The 22938-nt window shown below is 47.2% G+C and overlaps 1 protein-coding gene across 7 annotated transcripts in view; it reads right to left on the bottom strand.

Annotated features, from left to right (window-relative positions):
• LOC121288676 (Golgi integral membrane protein 4-like) overlaps positions 1-16443 on the bottom strand; it is a 74831-nt gene extending 58388 nt beyond the window's left edge. For 3 of the 7 annotated variants that reach the window (XM_041207394.1, XM_041207395.1, XM_041207397.1), the window contains exon 1: positions 16021-16440. In XM_041207394.1, coding sequence (XP_041063328.1) covers positions 16021-16207 — 187 coding nt within the window. In that variant the 5' untranslated portion in view covers positions 16208-16440. Of the gene's footprint in view, positions 1-8787; positions 8894-16020 lie in introns of all 7 variants that reach the window. The other 4 variants (XM_041207398.1, XM_041207399.1, XM_041207400.1 and 1 more) reach the window with 4 other exon arrangements.
• Between the last annotated feature and the right edge of the window lie 6495 nt (positions 16444-22938).

Here is a 22938-nt window from a genome sequence, read left to right as displayed (position 1 = left end):
GGGACAGAGAGAGAGAGGGGGGGACAGAGAGAGAGAGGGGGGGACAGAGAGAGGGAGGGGGGGACAGAGAGAGAGGGGGACAGAGAGAGAGAGGGGGTGACAGAGAGAGGGGGGGACAGAGAGAGAGAGGGGGGGACAGAGAGAGAGGGTGACAGAGAGAGGGGGGGATAGAGAGAGAGAGGGGGGACAGAGAGAGAGAGGGGGGGACAGAGAGAGAGGGGGGGACAGAGAGAGAGAGGGGACAGAGAGAGAGAGGGGACAGAGAGAGAGAGGGGACAGAGAGAGAGGGGGGGACAGAGAGAGAGGGGGGGACAGAGAGAGAGGGGGGACAGAGAGAGAGGGGGGACAGAGAGAGGGGGGGACAGAGAGAGAGAGGGGGGGACAGAGAGAGAGGGGGGGGGACAGAGAGAGAGGGGGGGACAGAGAGAGAGGGGGGGACAGAGAGAGAGAGGGGGGGACAGAGAGAGAGAGGGGGGGACAGAGAGAGAGAGGGGGGGACAGAGAGAGAGAGGGGGGGGACAGAGAGAGAGAGGGGGTGACAGAGAGAGAGAGGGGGGGACAGAGAGAGAGAGGGGGGGACAGAGAGAGAGAGGGGGGGACAGAGAGAGAGAGGGGGGGACAGAGAGAGAGAGGGGGGGACAGAGAGAGAGAGGGGGGGACAGAGAGAGGGGGTGACAGAGAGAGGGGGGGACAGAGAGAGGGGGGGACAGAGAGAGGGGGGGACAGAGAGAGAGAGGGACAGAGAGAGGGGGGGACAGAGAGAGGGGGGGGGACAGAGAGAGGGGGGGGGACAGAGAGAGAGGGGGACAGAGAGAGAGAGGGGGGACAGAGAGAGAGGGGGGGACAGAGAGAGAGAGAGAGGGGGACAGAGAGAGAGAGAGGGGGGGACAGAGAGAGAGAGGGGGGACAGAGAGAGAGGGGGGGACAGAGAGAGAGAGAGGGGGGGACAGAGAGAGAGAGAGAGGGGGACAGAGAGAGAGAGAGGGGGGGACAGAGAGAGAGAGGGGGGGACAGAGAGAGAGAGGGGGGGACAGAGAGAGAGGGGGGGACAGAGAGAGAGGGGGGGACAGAGAGAGAGGGGGGGACAGAGAGAGAGGGGGGGACAGAGAGAGAGGGGGGGACAGAGAGAGGGGGGGACAGAGAGAGGGGGGGACAGAGAGAGAGAGGGGGACAGAGAGAGAGAGGGGGGGACAGAGAGAGAGAGGGGGGGACAGAGAGAGAGGGGGGACAGAGAGAGGGGGGGACAGAGAGAGAGAGGGGGTGACAGAGAGAGAGAGGGGGGGACAGAGAGAGAGGGGGGGGACAGAGAGAGAGGGGGGACAGAGAGAGGGGGGGACAGAGAGAGAGAGGGGGTGACAGAGAGAGAGAGGGGGGGACAGAGAGAGAGGGGGGGGACAGAGAGAGAGGGGGGGACAGAGAGAGGGGGGGACAGAGAGAGGGGGGGACAGAGAGAGAGGGGGGGGACAGAGAGAGAGGGGGGGACAGAGAGAGGGGGGGACAGAGAGAGGGGGGGACAGAGAGAGGGGGGGACAGAGAGAGAGAGGGGGACAGAGAGAGAGAGGGGGGGACAGAGAGAGGGGGGGACAGAGAGAGAGGGGGGGACAGAGAGAGAGGGGGGGACAGAGAGAGAGGGGGGGACAGAGAGAGGGGGGGACAGAGAGAGGGGGGGGACAGAGGGGGGGGCAGAGAGAGAGGGGGGGACAGAGAGAGAGAGGGGGACAGAGAGGGGGGGGGACAGAGAGAGGGGGGGACAGAGAGAGAGGGGGGGACAGAGAGAGAGGGGGGGACAGAGAGAGGGGGGGGACAGAGAGAGGGGGGGGACAGAGAGAGGGGGGGGACAGAGAGAGGGGGGGGACAGAGAGAGAGGGGGACAGAGAGAGAGGGGGACAGAGAGAGGGGGGGACAGAGAGAGGGGGGGACAGAGAGAGGGGGGGACAGAGAGACGGGGGGGACAGAGGGAGGGGTGGGACAGAGAGAGGGGGGGACAGAGAGAAGGGGGGGGACAGAGAGAGGGGGGGGGACAGAGAGAGAGGGGGGACAGAGAGAGAGGGGGGTACAGAGAGAGAGGGGGGTACAGAGAGAGAGGGGCGTACAGAGAGAGAGGGGGGGGACAGAGAGAGAGGGGGGGGACAGAGAGAGAGGGGGGGGACAGAGAGAGAGGGGGGGACAGAGAGGGGGGGGGACAGAGAGAGGGGGGGACAGAGAGAGGGGGGGGACAGAGAGAGGGGGGGGACAGAGAGAGGGGGGGGACAGAGAGAGAGGGGGACAGAGAGAGAGGGGGACAGAGAGAGGGGGGGACAGAGAGAGGGGGGGACAGAGAGAGGGGGGGACAGAGAGACGGGGGGGACAGAGGGAGGGGGGGGACAGAGAGAGGGGGGGACAGAGAGAGGGGGGGACAGAGAGAGGGGGGGGACAGAGAGAGAGGGGGGACAGAGAGAGAGGGGGGTACAGAGAGAGAGGGGGGTACAGAGAGAGGGGGGGTACAGAGAGAGAGGGGGGTACAGAGAGAGAGAGAGGGGGGGACAGAGAGAGAGAGAGAGGGGGACAGAGAGAGAGAGAGGGGGGGACAGAGAGAGAGAGGGGGGGACAGAGAGAGAGAGGGGGGGACAGAGAGAGAGGGGGGGACAGAGAGAGAGGGGGGGACAGAGAGAGAGGGGGGGACAGAGAGAGAGAGGGGGACAGAGAGAGAGAGGGGGACAGAGAGAGAGAGGGGGGACAGAGAGAGAGGGGGGGGACAGAGAGAGAGGGGGGACAGAGAGAGGGGGGGACAGAGAGAGAGAGGGGGTGACAGAGAGAGAGAGGGGGGGACAGAGAGAGAGGGGGGGGACAGAGAGAGAGGGGGGGACAGAGAGAGGGGGGGACAGAGAGAGGGGGGGACAGAGAGAGAGGGGGGGGACAGAGAGAGAGGGGGGGACAGAGAGAGGGGGGGACAGAGAGAGAGAGGGGGACAGAGAGAGAGAGGGGGGGACAGAGAGAGGGGGGGACAGAGAGAGAGGGGGGGACAGAGAGAGAGGGGGGGACAGAGAGAGGGGGGGACAGAGAGAGGGGGGGGACAGAGGGGGGGGCAGAGAGAGAGGGGGGGACAGAGAGAGAGGGGGGGGGACAGAGAGAGAGGGGGGACAGAGAGAGGGGGGGGACAGAGAGAGGGGGGGGACAGAGAGAGGGGGGGGACAGAGAGAGGGGGGGGACAGAGAGAGAGGGGGACAGAGAGAGAGGGGGACAGAGAGAGGGGGGGACAGAGAGAGGGGGGGACAGAGAGAGGGGGGGACAGAGAGACGGGGGGGACAGAGGGAGGGGTGGGACAGAGAGAGGGGGGGACAGAGAGAAGGGGGGGGACAGAGAGAGGGGGGGGGACAGAGAGAGAGGGGGGACAGAGAGAGAGGGGGGTACAGAGAGAGAGGGGGGTACAGAGAGAGAGGGGCGTACAGAGAGAGAGGGGGGGGACAGAGAGAGAGGGGGGGGACAGAGAGAGAGGGGGGGGACAGAGAGAGAGGGGGGGACAGAGAGGGGGGGGGACAGAGAGAGGGGGGGACAGAGAGAGGGGGGGGACAGAGAGAGGGGGGGGACAGAGAGAGGGGGGGGACAGAGAGAGAGGGGGACAGAGAGAGAGGGGGACAGAGAGAGGGGGGGACAGAGAGAGGGGGGGACAGAGAGAGGGGGGGACAGAGAGACGGGGGGGACAGAGGGAGGGGGGGGACAGAGAGAGGGGGGGACAGAGAGAGGGGGGGACAGAGAGAGGGGGGGGGACAGAGAGAGGGGGGGGACAGAGAGAGAGGGGGGACAGAGAGAGAGGGGGGTACAGAGAGAGAGGGGGGTACAGAGAGAGGGGGGGTACAGAGAGAGAGGGGGGTACAGAGAGAGAGGGGGACAGAGAGAGGGGGGGACAGAGAGAGAGGGGCAGAGAATGAGACAGAGAGAGAGAGAGAGAGAGAGAGATTGTGCTTTGATACAGCAGGTGGTATTTGCCAGGCTGACCAAATCTACAAGGGAAACTTGGCCACGCTATCACAACAATTTTGCAATTTGTATTTATTATGAGAAGGCTTGTGCACTGAAATCAGAAGTAATGAGTCCACTACCACCTTTAGAGATTTTAAAGATCAAACTAAAACATTTAAATTCAAACATTTATTAACAAAAGAAGAAAAACTAACACACACAAGATTACACTTATAACAGGTGCCAAAATTTCTACTTGACAAGATTCTCAACTACACACCCCTTTTAAGGCAACTGTACAAATAGGTTCCAAATTTATAAAGTCATCCACCAATATTACCACAAGTCCCCGCTGGACAATGGGCTTCCAAAGGCTTTTAACACAACTTTGGTCACTGGCACAGGAAAACTTCTTCAGGGTGGCTAGAGGCTTTTACTCCAAGTCTGTTTCACACAGTCACCTTTCAAGATCTCACACGGCCACAACTCACACAGCCTTCCATCCTTCTTCAAATATATTCCTCCCTTTTCGATCTGTAATTTCCGTTGTTTCAACTTGTCTTTAGAAGTTGCTTTTCCCAGAATATAAAAATCTTTCATGTTATCATTATGGCCAGCACTTTTGGAAAAATAAACGTATTCACTTTGCTTATTTATTTATCCTGCCAGTTGTAAACACTTTTCATGTCCTTTGAAAATCGAACACTTCTCCACTCAGCTAAAAATGCAAATTTCATTCACACCATTTCTGCTAGTTTATCTCCATTTCAAATGTCTGGTTTACACCTAACTTCTTAGATAATTTAAACATTGCAGACAAATCGTCTCTAGCTTAATTAAATTAACCACACAGACAGAATCATACACACAAGAGTCTACTTTAAAGTATCCCGGGGAAGGGTGGGGGGAGTGGGAAAGGGAGCGAAAGGGAGAGAGATGGAGGAGAGAGGGTGGGAAAGGAAGGGCCGGAGAGGGGGAGGGAGGGAGAGGGCGGAGATAGAGAGGGAAAGGGCAGAGAGCAAGAGTTAGAGAGGGTGAGAGCAGAGTGAGAGAGGGAAGAAAGAGAGGGGAAACAGAAAACGGAGAGACAGAGGGAGGGAGGGAGAGGCGAGGTGGGGAGAGAGAGAGAGGCGAGGTGGGGAGAGAGAGAGGGGGAGGTGGGGAGAGAGAGAGAGAGGGGAGGTGGGGAGAGAGGGGTGGGGAAAGAGAGAGAGAGGGGAGGTGGGGAAAGAGAGACAGGAGAGGTGGGAAGAGAGAGGGGAGGTGGGGAGAGAGATGGGAGGTGGGGAGAAAGAGAGAGGAGAGGTGGGAAGAGAGAGAGAGGGGAGGTGGGGAAAGAGAGAAAGGGGAGGTGGGGAGAGAGAGAGAGAGAGGGGAGGTGGGGAAAGAGAGAAAGGGGAGGTGGGGAAAGAGAGAGAGGGGAGGTGGGGAAAGAGAGAGAGGAGAGGTGGGGAAAGAGAGAGAGGGGAGGTGGGGAAAGAGAGACAGGAGAGGTGGGGAGAGAGATGGGAGGTGGGGAGAGAGATGGGAGGTGGGGAGAAAGAGAGAGGAGAGGTGGGAAGAGAGAGAGAGAGAGGGGAGGTGGGGAAAGAGAGAAAGGGGAGGTGGGGAGAGAGAGAGAGGAGGTGGGGAGAGAGGGGAGGTGGGGAAAGAGAGAGAGGGGAGGTGGGGAGAGAGAGAGAGGAGGTGGGGAGAGAGGGAAGGTGGGGAAAGAGAGGTGGGAGGTGGGGAGAGAGAGAGAGAGAGGGGAGGTGGGGAGAGAGAGAGGGGGGAGGTGGGGAGAGAGAGAGGGGAGGTGGGGAGAGAGACGGAGAGAAAGAGGAGGTGGAGAGAGAGACACACACACAGAGAGAGAGAGTATGGCAGAGAGGGGGAGATGGAATGAACAAGGTGGAGTGAGGAGGTGAGGGAGGGAGAATGTGAGGAAGAGAGAAAGCATGAAACAAAAACAAAAATAGCGGGAAAAACTCAACAGGTCTGACAGCATCTGCGGAGAGGGATACAGTTAACGTTTCGAGTCTGTCTGACCCTTCATCAGAACAGTTCTGTTGAAGAGTCATACGGACTCGAAACGTTAACTGTATTCCTCTCCACAGATGCTGTCAGACCTGCTGTGTTTTTCCTGCTATTTTTTATTTTGTTTCAGGTTTCCAGCATCCGCAGTATTTTGCTTTTATATAAGAGAGAAAGCATCTTTGATATAGGGAAAGCATGTCAGAAATGGCAGAGGAAGGGAGTGTGAAATGAGTGGAGAAAGAGGAACTAGAGAGGGCAATGTAGGCTGTACGGACAGTACAAGCTTAGCAGAGAGCAGATTGGCTTCCAGTTCACACATAGCTCATTGAGACATGGCGCACTCACTGGTTACATCATGAGGATGTGACCCACTGTCTCTAAGGGCTGATATCTCTGTTTCAGAGTTTGAGCGATTTTCATACAGCAGTTTTGTTATTAGCTGTGCTGCTGAGTGTTAATGCTGAAAGTTTTAGTTGTTGAATATGTGGACATCACCAGAAACTACCTAAACAGTGATTTTACTGTGTGCTAAAGATGCTAGATAAACATAACACGTTATTTAACCACCCCCCCACACCCACCCCCCTCCCCCGACATGCCACAGCCGCTTTAGCCATCCTGTGTACTCACCTGTCTTGGCTCACATTCCACTAAAAACACCAAAAACACAAAATTTCTTCCCTTTTTGTGAGTTGCCAAGGCTGAGTGACCTGCTCAAATGTCTCAGTCAGTGCTGTATATTGTCATTAACAGCAACTAGTTAATGAGTAGGTCAAAGGCATTCAGCTTTAGCCACCCATTACCCGGCCAATGAGGTGAACAGGTTCACTTGGTAAGTCAGACAGTCAATCCCTGCTTGAGGTTGACACAAGATGCTCAGCCATTGCCAACAGTTATCTGTCCCTGCCTCACTGAAGGAAAGCCCTTCCTTTTGAGCATTATGCTCCTTTCCAACCCCAATTCTTGACACACAACAGTCCCTTCCCATCAATCAAAACTAGGATCAGGGTTGTTACGTGTCTTTTTCTATTGGGTGGTAGTGAAGAATTTGAATAGTGCTGAAGAGAGACATGTTTACAAAGCAACACGTTCATTGGCGGAGACCCTGGTCTCTGCAAACAAAAGGGATACGTTCAAGGCTTGCACCTTTTTTGAATTACCCGGGAGCTTGGGAGCTCCCCATTGTTTTCTCCATGGCAATGCCTCGGCCAATCAGAGTCAATTTGCCAACCAATCAGCACCCTTTTCTCCTGTGGTATAAATTGTTGTGATCATTTAAAATTTGGCATTCTTGCATTTGTCCTGATCTGTGCAAGACGAAAAGCCTCGGCAACATGTCGAATTCTCTTTTCTTCCTGCGGGATTCCTGCTCACCAAATTAGCCCTTTTCAACTAAAACTTCACAAATCACTGATCTCCCAATTCAATGCCAGGTCCAGCAGCAATCTAACTGGACCCCAATACCCATGACCCAGGCACCATGAGAACATCAGATTAAAGAGATGCCACATTAAGGACAGGTTTACACCGGCACAGAGCCAGAAAGAAAAGGGATAAAAAGGGCCAGCACCAGCTGGACTCATTTACAAATATTATTCCATAGCCACGAGGTTGAGCCAAATGATTCTTTCAGTTGGCAAGATGTTCTTGTGGTTACAGTTTGTGCTCCAGTACTCTCATGGATGTGCACAAGCTACTGTTCAGTCACTGCTTCCATATCAGATCAAATCTCTTACCCATGTTCTAGGTACAGAAGATGAAGGTCACTGCTGCTAAATGTCTGATTCTATTTATCCTGCTGGACTGGACACAGATCCAGCTTTAGCTGCTCACCCGATTGAGTTTCTCAATCTTGTCTCCTTTTCGGTGTGCTTTAGAACAGGAGGTGGAAAGGTGGTCCTCTGACGGTGGGATGACAGCAGTTCCTAACTGTCTACACACACATTGGATGACTGGACATTTCACTGGCCACAGCGAAACCCAAGAGTATGGGGGAAAACAGGAACAGAGCAGTTTCACCCAGTCCCAGCTTATGTTCTGGGAATATCCCTTCCTACAAGCCTCATTTGATCTATGTATCAGCATCAATACAGGATGTCAATCATTTTATAGGTCATTTAGTTAAAATAAACATTTCACAAAATCAGCATGAATCTTTCCTTAATTTGAAAAGAACGAAAATCTATTTACAGTCAACAGCAGAGTTTGGGCAAATTTTGGGGGGTGTTTTTTTGTCCAAAGACATGGCTGGTGGAGTTGTCAAAGAGAGAAGGCAGAGGGACAAAAATAGAATGGATATGCAAGTTTTTCTTTAAAGAAAAAGTATCTTCTACTTGACATTCATGTCGCAGCAAAACATTTCAGGCTCAGAGCTAGGAGGGGGAAAGTGAGAAAGTGCGCGCACAGGAGAGAGACTAACAGAACTTACAGAGCAAGGACAAAGAAAAAGGCAGAGACCAGCATGACATGAAATGAGCATGACACATGAGAGCTCACTTTCTCCAACTGCATTAAAGATTACACTTACTTCAGGGAATACCCAGGCTCATACCCAGCACACATGTGACAACAGTGCAGGTCAGGTTTGACCCAGCCATGTGTTCAAATGAAAGGGGCTTCTGTCAGAGAAATGCAGGCAAAGGATCAAGGCCAAACAGCATCAGCTTTTAAAATACATGGAGAGCAGGTCAATCAATAAGTGGATATAAAAATATCACGAATGCTGGAAATCAAATAAAAACAAGAAACGCTGGAAATACACAGCAGGCCCATCAACATCCGACACCGAAGAGACAGGTTAACTTTAACTAAGACATCTGACCCAAAGTCTACCTGTCATTTCTTGAATTCGCAGTGGGTGAATGATGGCGAGCTTTTAGTTTTGAAAGCCAGCAGACTGTGGGAGGAAGGGGAGACTGGGACAGTGCTCCATAAAATCCTACGAGGCAGGGAGAAGGGAGAAAGGTGATATTTAGAACTTGGCAGAGAAAAATTTCAGCAGTTTATTGACCATGATAATGCTTTAAAAAATAAGATGTCAGAGAGGCTCAGACGAAAATCATTCCATCAGACTGCAAGGTTAAGCTAGTGTACAACCTGAAGCTGAGCTAGACCCATTGATACCACAGATTGCTTAATACAGCTGTGGGTTTGCAGCAGATCTGTGTTTGAGAAGGTTCTGAATATGTATAAAATTAAAAGCAGATAACAGATTGGGTGTTTGTTTAGAAAAAAAATACCAGAATCCAGCCTCTCCTCCAACCCCCAGAACTTGTGCCACTTTATATGGAGATTATAATTAAAGTTACAATTAACACTTGCATAGATTTTTTTTTTAAATAGGAGTTAAGTGGATTTCGGGACTGGAATCTTGAGCCCATCTCCTTCCCCACCCTGTCTACACACTGTACTGGCCAAGAGTCCAGACCAGGGTAGTACCTGACAGATTATATTTAACGATACCATTATCATCCTAGTGTGGTGCATCTAAACCAAATTTACACACGACGGCAGAGTGGGAAGACCTCACCAACATTCCTGAATCAGTACTGGAATTTTCTGACTCAGCAAGTGTGTTGTAAGGTGCTTCCATTCCTCCCTTTCTCCTTCTATACACCCTGTGTGGCACTGGCATAGAGCAGTCTCCCCCGAACAGGAGGATAGTAGACTTAAGGGAATTGACACAGAATCCGTGGGCTATGGTGCAGGTTTATTCAGGATATCAACTACTGTGTGCGGTAATAAACTTCCTTCTTCCAGCTGGTTTTCCAGATTTCCATTCTCCACTCATGAGCAGTTTAACTTAAATAAACTTGGTACATTTGCTGAGTATTTTTCCAGCATTTAGAGGCCTGGACCATATTGGTCATGAACTCAAAACCATCACTTTCATGCCCTTTACCCCAGTCCAAAACTACCTTAAATCAGCTGCAATACAACCTGAGAATTTATATAAAGTTGCTATGGGGAACATTCAACCTTAATGTTTAATTCTTTTCCTTTTACTTCTTAATTGTATATAAATTGTGTTTAATTATATGCAGGTAGAGAGCATTCACTAGGGTTTCACTTGAGCAAATATAAGAGACACTCACTGAAACAGTGGGGTACTTGAGTTAGGAGGTATATGTTCATAATGTTTCACTCTGTAAATAAATGTTAGACTGAGTAAAGACTGGCCATGGTTCAATAACCTTCCCAATTGGCTTTCTGGAACAAAACACTTTGTTTCCCAGAGGTGTCTGTAGGAACACTATTGTGCTGCCCCAGACTTCTCAAACAGCAGCACCAAAAGCTGACGAGCATGTTTGGAAATTGCTGCAGAGCATCTGGAGCATTGCATAAAACAGAGCACTTTTCCAATTCATCTGTCAGTTTGGAGCCTGGAACCCACTTCAAACTGAGTTCATTCCTTCCTATTCCTGGCAAGACAATCAGCTGCTGAGGAGGTTTTTCCAGGCTTTATGAATAAATCAAAAATTAAACATCAATTTGGAAAACTAATGAGGAAATAAAAAAATACCCTGGACATAAATAATAATTATGGTGAGGGGCCTTTAAAACTAGCCACAATTGACCAATACAATAATCAGTGAGCGCTATAAAGACTGCTGTCAGCTTTGTAAATCAGACATACTCACCCAAAATATTTGTTTGGTTTTACTTGTTTTGTTAAGTGGGGGAAATTAGTCTCCAGCAGCGTTACTGCAAACAGCCAGTTCATACAAGAGAATATAACCAACTCACTGAGAGAATAGACCCCACTGAGCTGATCTAACCTACAATGATGAATCATGTACATAATAGTATAGTTAACATTTTGTTTACTCATTCATGGGATGTGGGCGTGGCTGGCTATGCCAGCACTTACTGCCTATGCTGAATTGCCCTTGAGAAGGTGGTGGTGAGCTGCCTTCTTGAACCGCTGCAGTCCATGTGGTGTAGGTATGCCCACTATGCAGTTAGGGGGGGGTTCCAGGATTTTGATCCAGTGACAATGAAGGAACAGTGATATATTTCCAAGTCAGGATGGTGAGTGGCTTGGAGCGGAACTTCCAAGTGGTGGTGTTCCCATGTATCTAATACCCTTGTCCTTCTAGATGGTGGCGGTCGTGGGTTTGGAAGATGCTGTCTAAGGAGCTTTGGTGAGTTTCTGCAGTGCATCTTGTAGGTGGTACACACAGCAGCCACTGTGCAAGGGCGGTGGAAGGAGTGAATGTTTGTGGATGTGGTGCCAATCAAGCGGGCTGCTTTGTCCTGGGTGGTATCAAGCTTCTTGAGTGTTGTGGGAGCTGCACTCATCCAGGCAAGTGGGGAGTATTCCATCACACTACTGACCTGTGCCTTGTAGAGGTGGATAGGCTTTGAGGAGTCAGGAGGTGAGTTACTTGTCGCACTATTCCTAGCCTCTGACCCGCTCTTGTAGCCACAGTATTTATATGGCTAGTCCAGTTCAGTTTCTGGTCTGTTTAACCCCGAGGATATTGATATGATATGTTGACATCCCACACCTTTTAGAGCTTAAAATAACCGTTCACAATTTCAGTCCAACATTTGCTACTTAGAAACTATTAATTTTAACACCTCTGTTTAAATGTTAGACCAAAGATTATCACAGAAATGTGTTAAACATTTGTCAAATTATCACCAATGGAAAATTGAAAGTTCTAATTTAAAAATGGATCACTAATACTGTTAAAAAAAAAACCCCGTGCTCATTACAGTAATTGCCAATCAGTCTTATGACCTTCGTTACCTTGACCTCATCTTATTAGCTTCCTTGTGCTTCAGAATGTATTCCTGGGAATCCTTGGGCAGAAGAGGTGGCTCATCCAAGTTGTAAACAGGAAACACCTCATTCTTGAAGGGAGGAACGATCCTTCAGCAGAATTATAAAGAGAAATGATTTCTCTTGATGCTTCATCTCATCGGAGTTGATCTTATCCCTCAATCAGATGGAACTTTTTTAAATTTAGGAAACTAATTAGCTCATAGCTTCCCCTGTGCTTTCTGTGGAGGGATGAGTGCCAGGGCCTAAAACCATTAATCAGATGCCAGATTTGAGCAATAGATGGGAGACAAATTGTTCAGAACTGTCCATCTATGTAGTTCAAGTTGAAACATTAAGTGCAGACTTGTTTTCAGCTGTGGCTCAGTGGGTAGCACACTTGCCTTCTGAGTCAGAAGATCATGGGTTCAATACACTATCCAGAGGCTGGAGCACCAGATTTATGCTGATACTGCAGTTTGGTACAAAGAGAGTGCCAGTGTGGGAGGCGCCATCTTTCAAATGAGCCTTTAATCTGAAGTCCCGCCTTCCTGTTTGAGTGCAGTAAAAGATTACTATTTCAAAAAAAACAGAGGAATTCTTCCTGGTGTCCTGGTGAGTATTTATCCTTCAACCAACATCATTATTACTGATCGTTACCTCAGTGCTGTTTGTGAGGTGTTGCTGTGCACAAACTGCCTTGTGTTTCCCTGCATTATAATAGTAATTACACTTCAAATGTGCAGCATTAGCTGCAAAAAGCATTAAGACATTCTGAGATTGTGAAAGATGCTATATAAAAGTCTTCTTTTATTTTTCGTGCCATTAGCCATACAGAAGTATGACTTCCCAACACAAGAGCACAAAGAGGCCAGTATCAGAGTACTCCCATATCCTCCCTCTAAAGACTCCACCAAAACAAGGCTTCCAACAAGTTTCTTCTTCTCCCTCAAGGAATAAAGCAGACAGGGAGGAATATAAGACAGCACTAATAGCACACAATCATAGAACTCTTCAGGAAGCTGCCCCTCCATCCAGGATGTACCCCAATGTCACCCACTCACTACAAGGCGCTTCAATATTCTCACCACACGGATCGAAACATCCTGCAAACAACAGCCTCATATATAATCGCCATGTTAGGACATTTATCACTTATCCCTCCCCTGACTCAGCCCTGGGTAAAAAGGCCACTCTCCAATCTCACATATACTGAACGGTGGCCAGAACTCCAGCATTTCACAGGACCCCATGGCAAAAGACCAAATCCAGGATGAAAGGTCAGACATGCTCACTAGCTTTAGTCGATAGAAAATTGATTTTTACTCTCAGACAAAAATATGTACAACATTCCTGCCTTTTGCCAGAAGAGGATATAAAACCCTTTGTCCACCCAGCTCCTTTCCAGACACAAGACAAACTGAAAGTGATGGAAAAACTCAGCAGATCTGGTAGCATCTGCAGAGAGGGAAACAAAGTTAATGTTTCGAGTACGCATGACTCTTCAGAGCTCTGAAGAAGTCATATAAACTCGACATATTAACTTTGTTTCTCTCTCCACAGTTGCTGCCAAACCTGCTGAGTTCTTCCAACATTTTCTGTTCTTTTATTTCAGATTTCCAGCATCTGCGGTATTTAGCTTTTATCCTTTACAGCCATTTTGTTTTGCCTCACTCCTCCACACTTGCTGTCTCCCTAGATCTTGCATTGTGGGCCTGTTAAACTTGTCTTTTACCCTTGCAAGTGCTGACAGACCTACTGTTTATCTCCAATGGTATAAGAGTTTGCATTTTTACTCTAGCTATTGGGTTCCATCTCACCAGTCTCTCTTGTACATGGCCCTCAAGTCCCTTTTAATCCAGCAAGCACCTTAAATAATACAAAGATCTAAGGATCATAACCGAGGACCTTTAATCCACACAGCAGCTACTAGAATATATCATGCGCTGCCTCATGAAGTATCCTCTCGTTATAGAAAAGAGACTGAATAAGCATTAGACCCAGACACAGGTTGCAAACCAATAACTGATTTACTTACATAAAGATACATGAAATAACTGTAACTCCAATTTAATATAGAAGACATTCCCTTAAAGTTTAGAAGGTAAACTGCTCTGTCTTTACAATAGCAGCTGGTCTTTGCTGCTGGCTGTAAAATCCACACAACTGTGTGACTAAGAGAAATTCACCCCCCCCCCCCTTTCTGTGACATGATGTATGTGCTCAGGAAGCTACAATGACAAATAATGGCCAGTCCCTTTCTACAAGAAATTCAAAAAAAGCTGTCAGAGTAACAAACTTATAAATGAAGTATATTGTTTTGCGTGACATCAGAAGGCTCCCAAGTGCCTGCCTGGTTCTGCAACCCCCGCCTCCTGCTGCGCAGATGGAATAATGGACATCTTAGATCACCAGGTATCCTAAGGGAGCATCTTCCACAATGGTACCAGTTTCTATCCTATGATAGACCTCCTCTTTTGTTCTTCTCACCCCATGCCCTGCCCCTGTACTTGCTTAAAAATCCCTTACATCTCCAACGTTTTGCAGTTCTGGCCTGAAACATTAACTCGGTTTCTCTCTCCACAGATGTTGTCAGACCCGCTGTGTATTGCCACCATGTTCTGCCTCTTTTTCAGATTTCCAGCATCTGCAGTAATTCACTTTTATACTTTAAATATATATATATCCTTTGACAGGAATGCTGTGAAATGGAATCACACTAGCGATTTATAATGGGGGCATTTGCGCTGCATCGATACTCTGTATGTTGAAGTGGAAAATCAGACGTCTTTTTTTGTTTAAACTTCTCGCTGCTTTGTTCTACACATGGTGACACGTTTGGAGTCTGAAGGAAATTGGCTCATTAACTGAAGCTTACTGGATGTTATGACACAAACGATAAACGTTTCCAGCCAGTTCCGGGCAGAGATGAAGACACAAATCTGGGAAATTTGATCAAAGCTAACATTTTCCCTCAATCTCTTTATTCTGGTTGAAACCAAGAGTAGAATTTACCAACAATGCGGGCCAAACTGACTCACATCTCCACAGTGCTACGGCGCCTAGTTACATTGGAGTTTGAATTTTTTAGAATCGATTTCCCCGCAGAGGGCTATACCTATGCCTGGCTTTATATGTGCGCACACAGTTCCGCCCAGCTGCCCAGAGCTCCCAGCAATTCGACTTTTTTTTAAATGTTTACAGGTGTAAAAATTCGAAACCCGGAATCCCTTTAAGTCTAGTTTTGACAGCGCGCTGAAACTCTTAAGTGTCACTTCCAGTACCACGAAAGCTGGAGTTGTCAACAGAACTGATGAGGTCCTGAGCAGCGGTTTAGGTTTTCCACAAATCGACAGGACCTAAGACAGACACGAATCAAAGTCAGCCGGTCTGCCAAAGGGCTCGCATTGCCACCATCAAAGCGAGACGCTACAGATCAGAACCATTGCATTGGCAAACAACTTGCCTCACCCCAAAACTAATCCTGTCCTTTCATCGGAGCTTCAAAGCAACAAGGTTGCTGAGCTGGCCGGGTTAGCACTCTCAAAATTCGGAGCAATTCCATAAGATGTTAAACATACTCCGGGGGGTGGAGGGTGGTGGTGGTCACTGTCCTGGCCGCTGATCTTTGAATGCTGGAATGATACAGGCCCTCCCCAAGGGCCAAATATAACTGAGCACATCTCCAGCTCCTCTGGTGACACTAGCCGGGAACGGGGGCTCAAATTGAACAGGTCGATCAAACATGTTTTCTGATGCCCCCCACCCCAACTCTGTGTAATTTCACAACAACCCCCACCACACCCCCCCCCCCCCCAAAAAAAGTGAATCTAAATCTCCAGGGGGAATGATCTGACCCAATAAGATGAGTTCCTTGTCCCCTCAAACACTAATGAATATTCTATATTGTTTCCCGGTCAACGGATCTCCCAGAGAGATGTAATGAGGGGGGTGGGGGAGGGGTCAAACTGGAGGGTGAGAGTTGATGCGAAATGTTTTTTTTAAACTAGAACTCAAAACTCCACGCAGTAGGGGACAACTATCCCAGGAATGTAAACATACAAAATAGGCAGTGTTTCCCCTCCTCTAAAACAGGGGCAGGTTAGTGTAAAACACTAACTTTTCACTTCAGAAGTGAATAAAGTCTCTTCGCTTTGTGTGGATTAAAACAGTTACAATTGTCCAACATGTTACAATCACCGGATGCCTCTTAACCCCGCCCTCTATCACTCGGTTTTTATTCTGCTGTGGCCGGGAGTGCTTACAACTCGTCTGAAAGCAGTTTTATCGAGACCCACCTTGTAACTGAGCTGAGACCGATTCTTGCTGTTGCTTGTATTTCTGGGCCAGCATTTCGGCGCCTCTCAAATTCTCCTTCAGGTGGGTGTAGGTGTAAAAGCCGAACCCAAAACAAAGTACAAGTAGGACACCGAATCCCGTCTGGAGTAGCCCCTTCTGTCTCCTGGAACACATCCCATTCCCCATAGTGGAAGAATTCACACACCCCCCACTGATCACTCTATGCAGCTACCATTGGTCTGGTGGATTTCAGTAGACGGGAGTTCCCTGTGCCCCTCGCTTTCCTGACACTTGCCCTTCAGCTGCACCTTGAAATAAGGATAAACAAACATGGACCACAAACTCGATGTAGCGAAACACCCGCGATTCAGCTCCGGTATACATTAACTTGATACATTTAGGAAGTAGCGAAATTGACAGTGAAACTAGCCAATGGGCTCTGTCGCCACTGATGTCGCGCGCACCCCGCAGCCAATCAGCTCAAGGGTTGGAGGCAGGATTTGTAAAGATAAATCGGGCCTATTCACCCTTCCGTTTAATTCCGAAGGTTTGTTGTGTTAATGTTTAGTGCGGGTAACCGGGGTTTACACGGAGTGTTTAAAATCACTATACGCTGTTCATTCCATTCTCAATCTCCAACAATATCCCGCTCACATTGAAACTTTGGACTCCAGTCTAGTCAGCGCCATCCAACACTGGAAGACCGCACATGTACTCCTGACTCGTCTTGACCTTTGAGTCAGCGCAAGGGGCTTTTTGGGTTTCACCTGCTCCTCAAACCACTCGATGGCATGAGATAGTTTGTGTCAGAATACACCAATGGATTGCAGTCACAGACGCAGGAAATACTGTACATGCACAGCTGGTGGGACAGCAAGTGGTCTCTGGATTGACCCTCATGGTCAGAGGGCTGAGTAATCCAGATAAATGTTTTTTCATCCTTCAAAACGTAAGTCTGAGGGTTGTCTCCAAAAAGAAAAAACTTGCATTGATAAAGCACCTAATCACAACCGCCGGGTGTCTCCAAGTGTCTTACAACCAAAAAAGCACTTTTGAAGTGTAGTCGCTGTCGTAACATAGGAAATGCAGAAGCCAATTTGCACACAGCAAGCTCCTAAAGAAAAGCAATGTGATAATGGCCAGATAATCTGTTTTTGTGACATTGATTGACGGATAAATTTTGGCTAAACACCAGGAAAAACTCCCCTGCTCTCCAAATAGTGCCATGGGATCCATCCATGCAGGAAGACGGAGACCTCAGTTAACAACTTGGCACATAGTTTAACAGTTTATCGAAAAGGCAGCACTTCCAGCAGGTGCATTGCTCCCACAGGACTTCACTGGGGTGTCAGCCTTGATTTTTGTGCTCAAGTCCTGGAGGGAGACTTGAATGTACACCTTTGTGACTCAAAGACAAAAGTGCTACTAACTGAGTCACAGCTTACACTTATGGCAGGGTGGGCGGGGGGTGGGGGGGTTGGGGGTGTGTGGGGGGAGTTGGTGGGATGTTGTAGGAAGCGGTATACAGTATAAACAGCAAACAGTGTGGAAAAGGTCAATCTCAAGTGCTGCACACTAAATAGTGACTGTTGTAAGATACCCTGTTGTACACATATAGAAGTAGAATTAGGATTTGGTTTCATCTCATATGATTAAAGTTTTTGTTTTATTTTTAGGCAGCACCTTCCAAACCCACGATCACTACCATCTAGAAGGACAAGGGCAGCAGACACATGGGATCACCACCACCTGGAAGTTCCCCTCCAAGCCACTCACCATCCTGACTTGGAAATATATCGTCGTTCCTTCACTGTCGCTGGGTCAAAATCCTGGAACTCCCTCCTTAACAGCACTATGATTATGCCTACACTACAGGGACTGCAGCGGTTCAAGAAGGCAGCTCACCACCATGTTCTGAAGGGCAATTAGGGATGGGCAATAAATGCTGGCCTAGCCAGCAACGCCCACATCCTGTAAAAGAATTTAAAAACCTTATAGGTCGTTTATAGACTTGTACTATTGCTAGAATGATAGCTGTTAATTTTCTGTGGAATTGCAGGATGTGTGATTCATGTCTGTCGACTTTTTGTAGCCACATTGTGAATCGAGATAGTCTTGAGATAAAGAAATTAGAATGAGGTTAGGATGATTAGTTACGGATTGGCCAGCTGGAGGTTTTGTAGGAATTCCCTAATTTTTGTGGGTGGGAGGGTCCTGCTCATAATAACTGTTATCAGGACTTAATGAATCATCTAGATCTAGGACAGTGTTTGACTAGAGACCAATAAAAACCTCACAAATTGTACAGAGAATCAGTATTGAAAGAATTGAATTAGGTTCCATCTGACCCATAGGAAAAACAGGGCAATATTGTTTATTTCTCTGCATGTGTACTGCTTAGAGATATTGCATGCATCAATGACCTGGTCGAACAAAATGAAAGGATTAAGTTGCAAACCATATTTGTTCTCAGATTTGATTTCTCTTTCACAGTAGAACGGGGGGGGGGGGGGGGGGGGGCGGTGGGTGGGTGGCGGGGGTGGTGGGCACACGGTTAAACTTGTGCAAAGCAAATTGATGGCAGGAAATTCTTTACACAAAGGGTGATCTACATATAGAATGTGTTTCTGGATAGGGTAGCAGAGCCAAAGCCCAAGAATCAATGAAAACCATATGTGTGATTGGCTGGGGATTGCGTAGGGAAACTGTAGGATATTTCTGGAGGGATCATCTCAGATGGGCTGAATAGCCTCTCTTGTCAGTATTGATCTTGTGAAAAAGATAGGTTAATACTTCAGATGCGATTGTTCCTAAATTGCCACTAATTGCCAATCAGAAAGGCATCAGTACAGCTAATATGGTAAAGTGAAAAGTGCCATTGTGGTTCATTGGGTGGCGGGGGTGGAGGATGTGTTTGCTGAGGCACATTGTTGAGGTACAGTGGAGTTAGCTTATGATTGCATCTGAATCAGCTGTACCTGGGAGCACCTTATGCTGATGGTATTTGCCTGAAATTGGATGAGGTCCATACCCCTCCTGGATTAGTCCAACCACTTAAAGGGAAATAATGTCACCACTGCTCTGGTATTCATCCTGTGTACATAAATTCAGGTTGTCATTTATTTCTTGACATATCCATTGGGAATAAATGATCCATGATAAAATTACTGAGTTTGCAAACAAAAAAATGGAGTTCAGAAAACAAAATAAAAAAGGTTTCAGTCACTGTCACCTGCTGCTGAGCAATTCTATGCTTTGAAAAACAAGACAATTTTTTTCAGCTTTGGTGGGTAATTTCCAGATTAAAGCCAATGACAAGTATTGTCCATGCCCAAAGTGACCTATAATGGGCCAGTGAGGTTAGTCTATTGATCTGAAGACACCTAAGCTGTTTGCTGCTCCCCTATTGTTCTTTCAGGTGTCTTTGCACCATTCAGTATCTGGATCTCACCATTAATTTATTTCCCATTTGCCGTGACAGTTGGCAGGTAAGTAGGCAAATGTCTATCGGTGAAGCTGTGGCACCAAACAGAATTTTTATCAATTTATACATGCTGGTCAACTGGAGAATATTGGATTCCTCAGCATCATGTGATGACTTGGGAATGAAGCAAGTTTATTTTTGGAAACAGTGGGGAGCCATCAAGAGTGTCAGAGATGCAATTAAAACACCACAAAATGTGTTTACAATTTTAAACATTGCTTAGTGCCATTAGCACCAAGAAAATCCATTCTGATTTGTCAGAAAAATGATTGATAAACAGTTTAATCGTCCAGCAAGGTTTTCTGAATGTTTTATGAGGTGTTTTGTTTTGGTAAATGTTGCACAAAGTCTTCATTAATTTATTTTTCTATTCATTCATAAACAAGTAAGCATTTCAAAACAAAGTTCATAAAATCCTTTATAATATGCTTGCCAAAAATCTATTATGCATTAAATATCCACACAAAATTCTTACAAATTCGAATGCCAGCAATTAAAATGGAATCTGCCTGTGTAAACGTGTCAGGATGTAGCTCCTCAGTTTGAAATGTCCCAGTTCATCACTTTGAATGTCATGGAAACGTCTATGCTGCAACCAACTCTGCATCTCTGCTTCATAAATTGCCTTAAATTTTGCTATTGCATTACAAATGATATAAAACCAAAGTGTGATCAGGATTGAATATATCACTTCAAACTGACCACTGAATTACATCTTTAAGTCCTGATCAAATTATTCCCCAACCCCTAATCCCCAATTCATCTGAAGATTATATTTGTTTTTGGCTCCCAATGTGCAATGCTATGAAATGTTAATCGGTGTTTAACAAATGAACTTTGTATTTCTAAATCCTTTTAAGTCATTTCTTTATCATGGTCTAGAATCCTTTGCTGAAGGTTAGTAAAGGGTTTCTCACTTTCTGGATGAAATTTGATACAAAACCTGCATTTCATATAGTGTCTAATGAGCACATTTCCTCCTATCTCCACAAATATTGTTTTGCATTCAGACTAAAAACTTTAAATCCATTTCTCTCTCCACAGATGCTGCCAGACCTGCTGAGTTTTTACAGTATTTTTTTGTTTTTATTTTAGATTTCCAGTATCTGAATATTTTGCTTTTATTCTTCTGCATTTTGTTCCTTTGGACTTGCAGTCCAAAATTTGCTTAAGTATGGGAGGATTTCATGCCTGTCACAGAATCCTATCAATGGCCATCTCTAGATAATCTCAATCATCACTGAGCCTATAAAAACAAGTCACTTTGGCCCCAGTGATTGCAAATATTCTCCTGAGGGAACAATGGAGAATGTCCATGTGCAGGTCCATCAGGCCATTAAGTAGCATTAACGGAACTTTGTTGTGATTGATTGGGATTTCATATTAATGGTATAATATTGCATGGCATTACACAGACAGGTTGTATGTAGGCAGTGGGCTGTGTAGGACAGATTGCCGTTCTTGTAAAGCTGTCAGAAACCAGAGGCTCCATTCTCACAGCTCTGGGATGTTCTATTAATTCCTCTGAAAGTCAGTCCACAGGAGTTGTTGGAGTAGCATCTTGTGCCAATGTTGCACTACATCCATCGTGTGATCCTGTAAAGGATCCACCAGAAATTGCTTTTCCAATAGCGTGGTAGCCAGAGACTTGTTATCTTTTGTGAAAATAAAATTTTGATATTTATTTAATTAAATAAATTTTATAAAAGCTTTTAAGCTTTTAAAGTCCTTTAAATAAGTTTGGTGAATTTTGTGTGTCTCTCTATGGTCATGTGTGTACAACTAATTACTGGTAAAGATTACAATCATGCATCTGGAAAAACTGGAAATTTTTTTAAACCCATGAAACTTTGCATTTTCAACTAAAAGTTTTATTTTTGTGCCTTCTGTGCCTTGTACCTTTTTTTAAACCACATGCATCACAGTCCACATTCTCAATGCAAATTGAAAGGCTTAAGTATGTTGCTTGTCTGTTCTGTATGATGCAACTCAAACAATTTCAGAAAATGCCACACTTCCTTGCTGGGTATGTACATTTGTGCCACACAAGTGCTGGGCAATGACCATCTCCAATAACAGAGAATCCAAACATCTTCCCTTGACATTCAATGGACCATTGCTGAATAGCCCACTATCAACGTCCTGGGGGCTACCATTGACCAGAAACTGAACTGGATGAGTCATATAAATACTGTGGCCACAAAAGCAAGACAGAGGCTGGGTATTCTGCAGAGTAGCTCACCTCCTGACTCCCCAAAGCCTGTCCACCATCTACAAGGCACAAGTCAGGAGTGTGATGGAATGCTCTCCACTTGCCTGGATGAGTGCAGCTCCAACAACACTCAAGAAGCTCGACACCATCCAGGACAAAGCAGCCCACTTGACTGGCACCCCATCCACCACCATCAACATCCACTCTCTCCACCAGCAAAGCACAGTGGCAGCAGTGTGTACCATCTACAAGATGCACTGCAGCATCTCACCAAGGCTCCTTCGACAGCATCTTCCAAACCCACGACCTCAACACCCAGGAGGACAAGGGCAGCAGATGCATGGGAACACCACCACCTGCAAGTACCAACGCTACCCCCCCCCCCAAGGCACACACCATCCTGACTTGGAACTACTTTGTCCTTCCTTCACTGTCGCTGGGTCAAAATCCTGGAACTCCTTCCCAAACTGCACTCTGGATGTACCTACACCACATGGACTGCAGCGGTTCAAGAAGGTAGCTCATCATCACCTTTTCAAGGGTAATTAGGGATGGGCAATTAAAGTGCTAGTCTAGTCAATGATGCCCACATACCACGAAAGAATAAAAAGAAACATTGTATGAAACAGGAAGGTACGTCCCAGATTCTATCCCTGGTCCATGGAGAGTTAGCTGATCTTAGTCCATACATTAATAGGACACTAATATTGGCTTCAATACCCCTGAGCTACAAAAAAAGAAAGACTTGTTTTTATATAGTGTCTTTCATGACCCCAGCAACCTGAAGTGTTTTACAGCTAATTAAGTACTTTTGAAGTGGCATCGCCGTTGCAATGCAGGGAACATGGCAAGTTCCCAGGAAGGAATAAATATTGGCCAGGTGTGCGCCACTGCTCTTCTTCAAATAATGCCATTGGAACATTTGCATCCACCAGAGGAGGTAGACAGGACCTCGGTTTAACAACTCATCCCAAAAGACAACTGCTCCAACAGCACAGCATTCCCTCAGTACAAGTGTGAACCTCAGTTACATACCTAAGTCTCTGGAGTGTGGCTTAAACACACAACCTTCTGAGGCAAGAGTTCTCAGGGCTGGTGCAAGAATATTAGGTGCCTTAGGTGAATTTTCATCCTTGCACACCCACTTCCACAATTAACTTTTGAAAATGAATATTGTGTATTAGTATGAATAAAAGTTCTACATTTATAATTACAGATATA

This window comes from Carcharodon carcharias, chromosome 15, assembly GCF_017639515.1.
Source record: "Carcharodon carcharias isolate sCarCar2 chromosome 15, sCarCar2.pri, whole genome shotgun sequence".
NCBI lineage: Eukaryota > Metazoa > Chordata > Chondrichthyes > Lamniformes > Lamnidae > Carcharodon > Carcharodon carcharias.
Note: the sequence above shows the minus strand (reverse complement) of the source record. Positions and strands in the feature narration are given on the sequence as shown.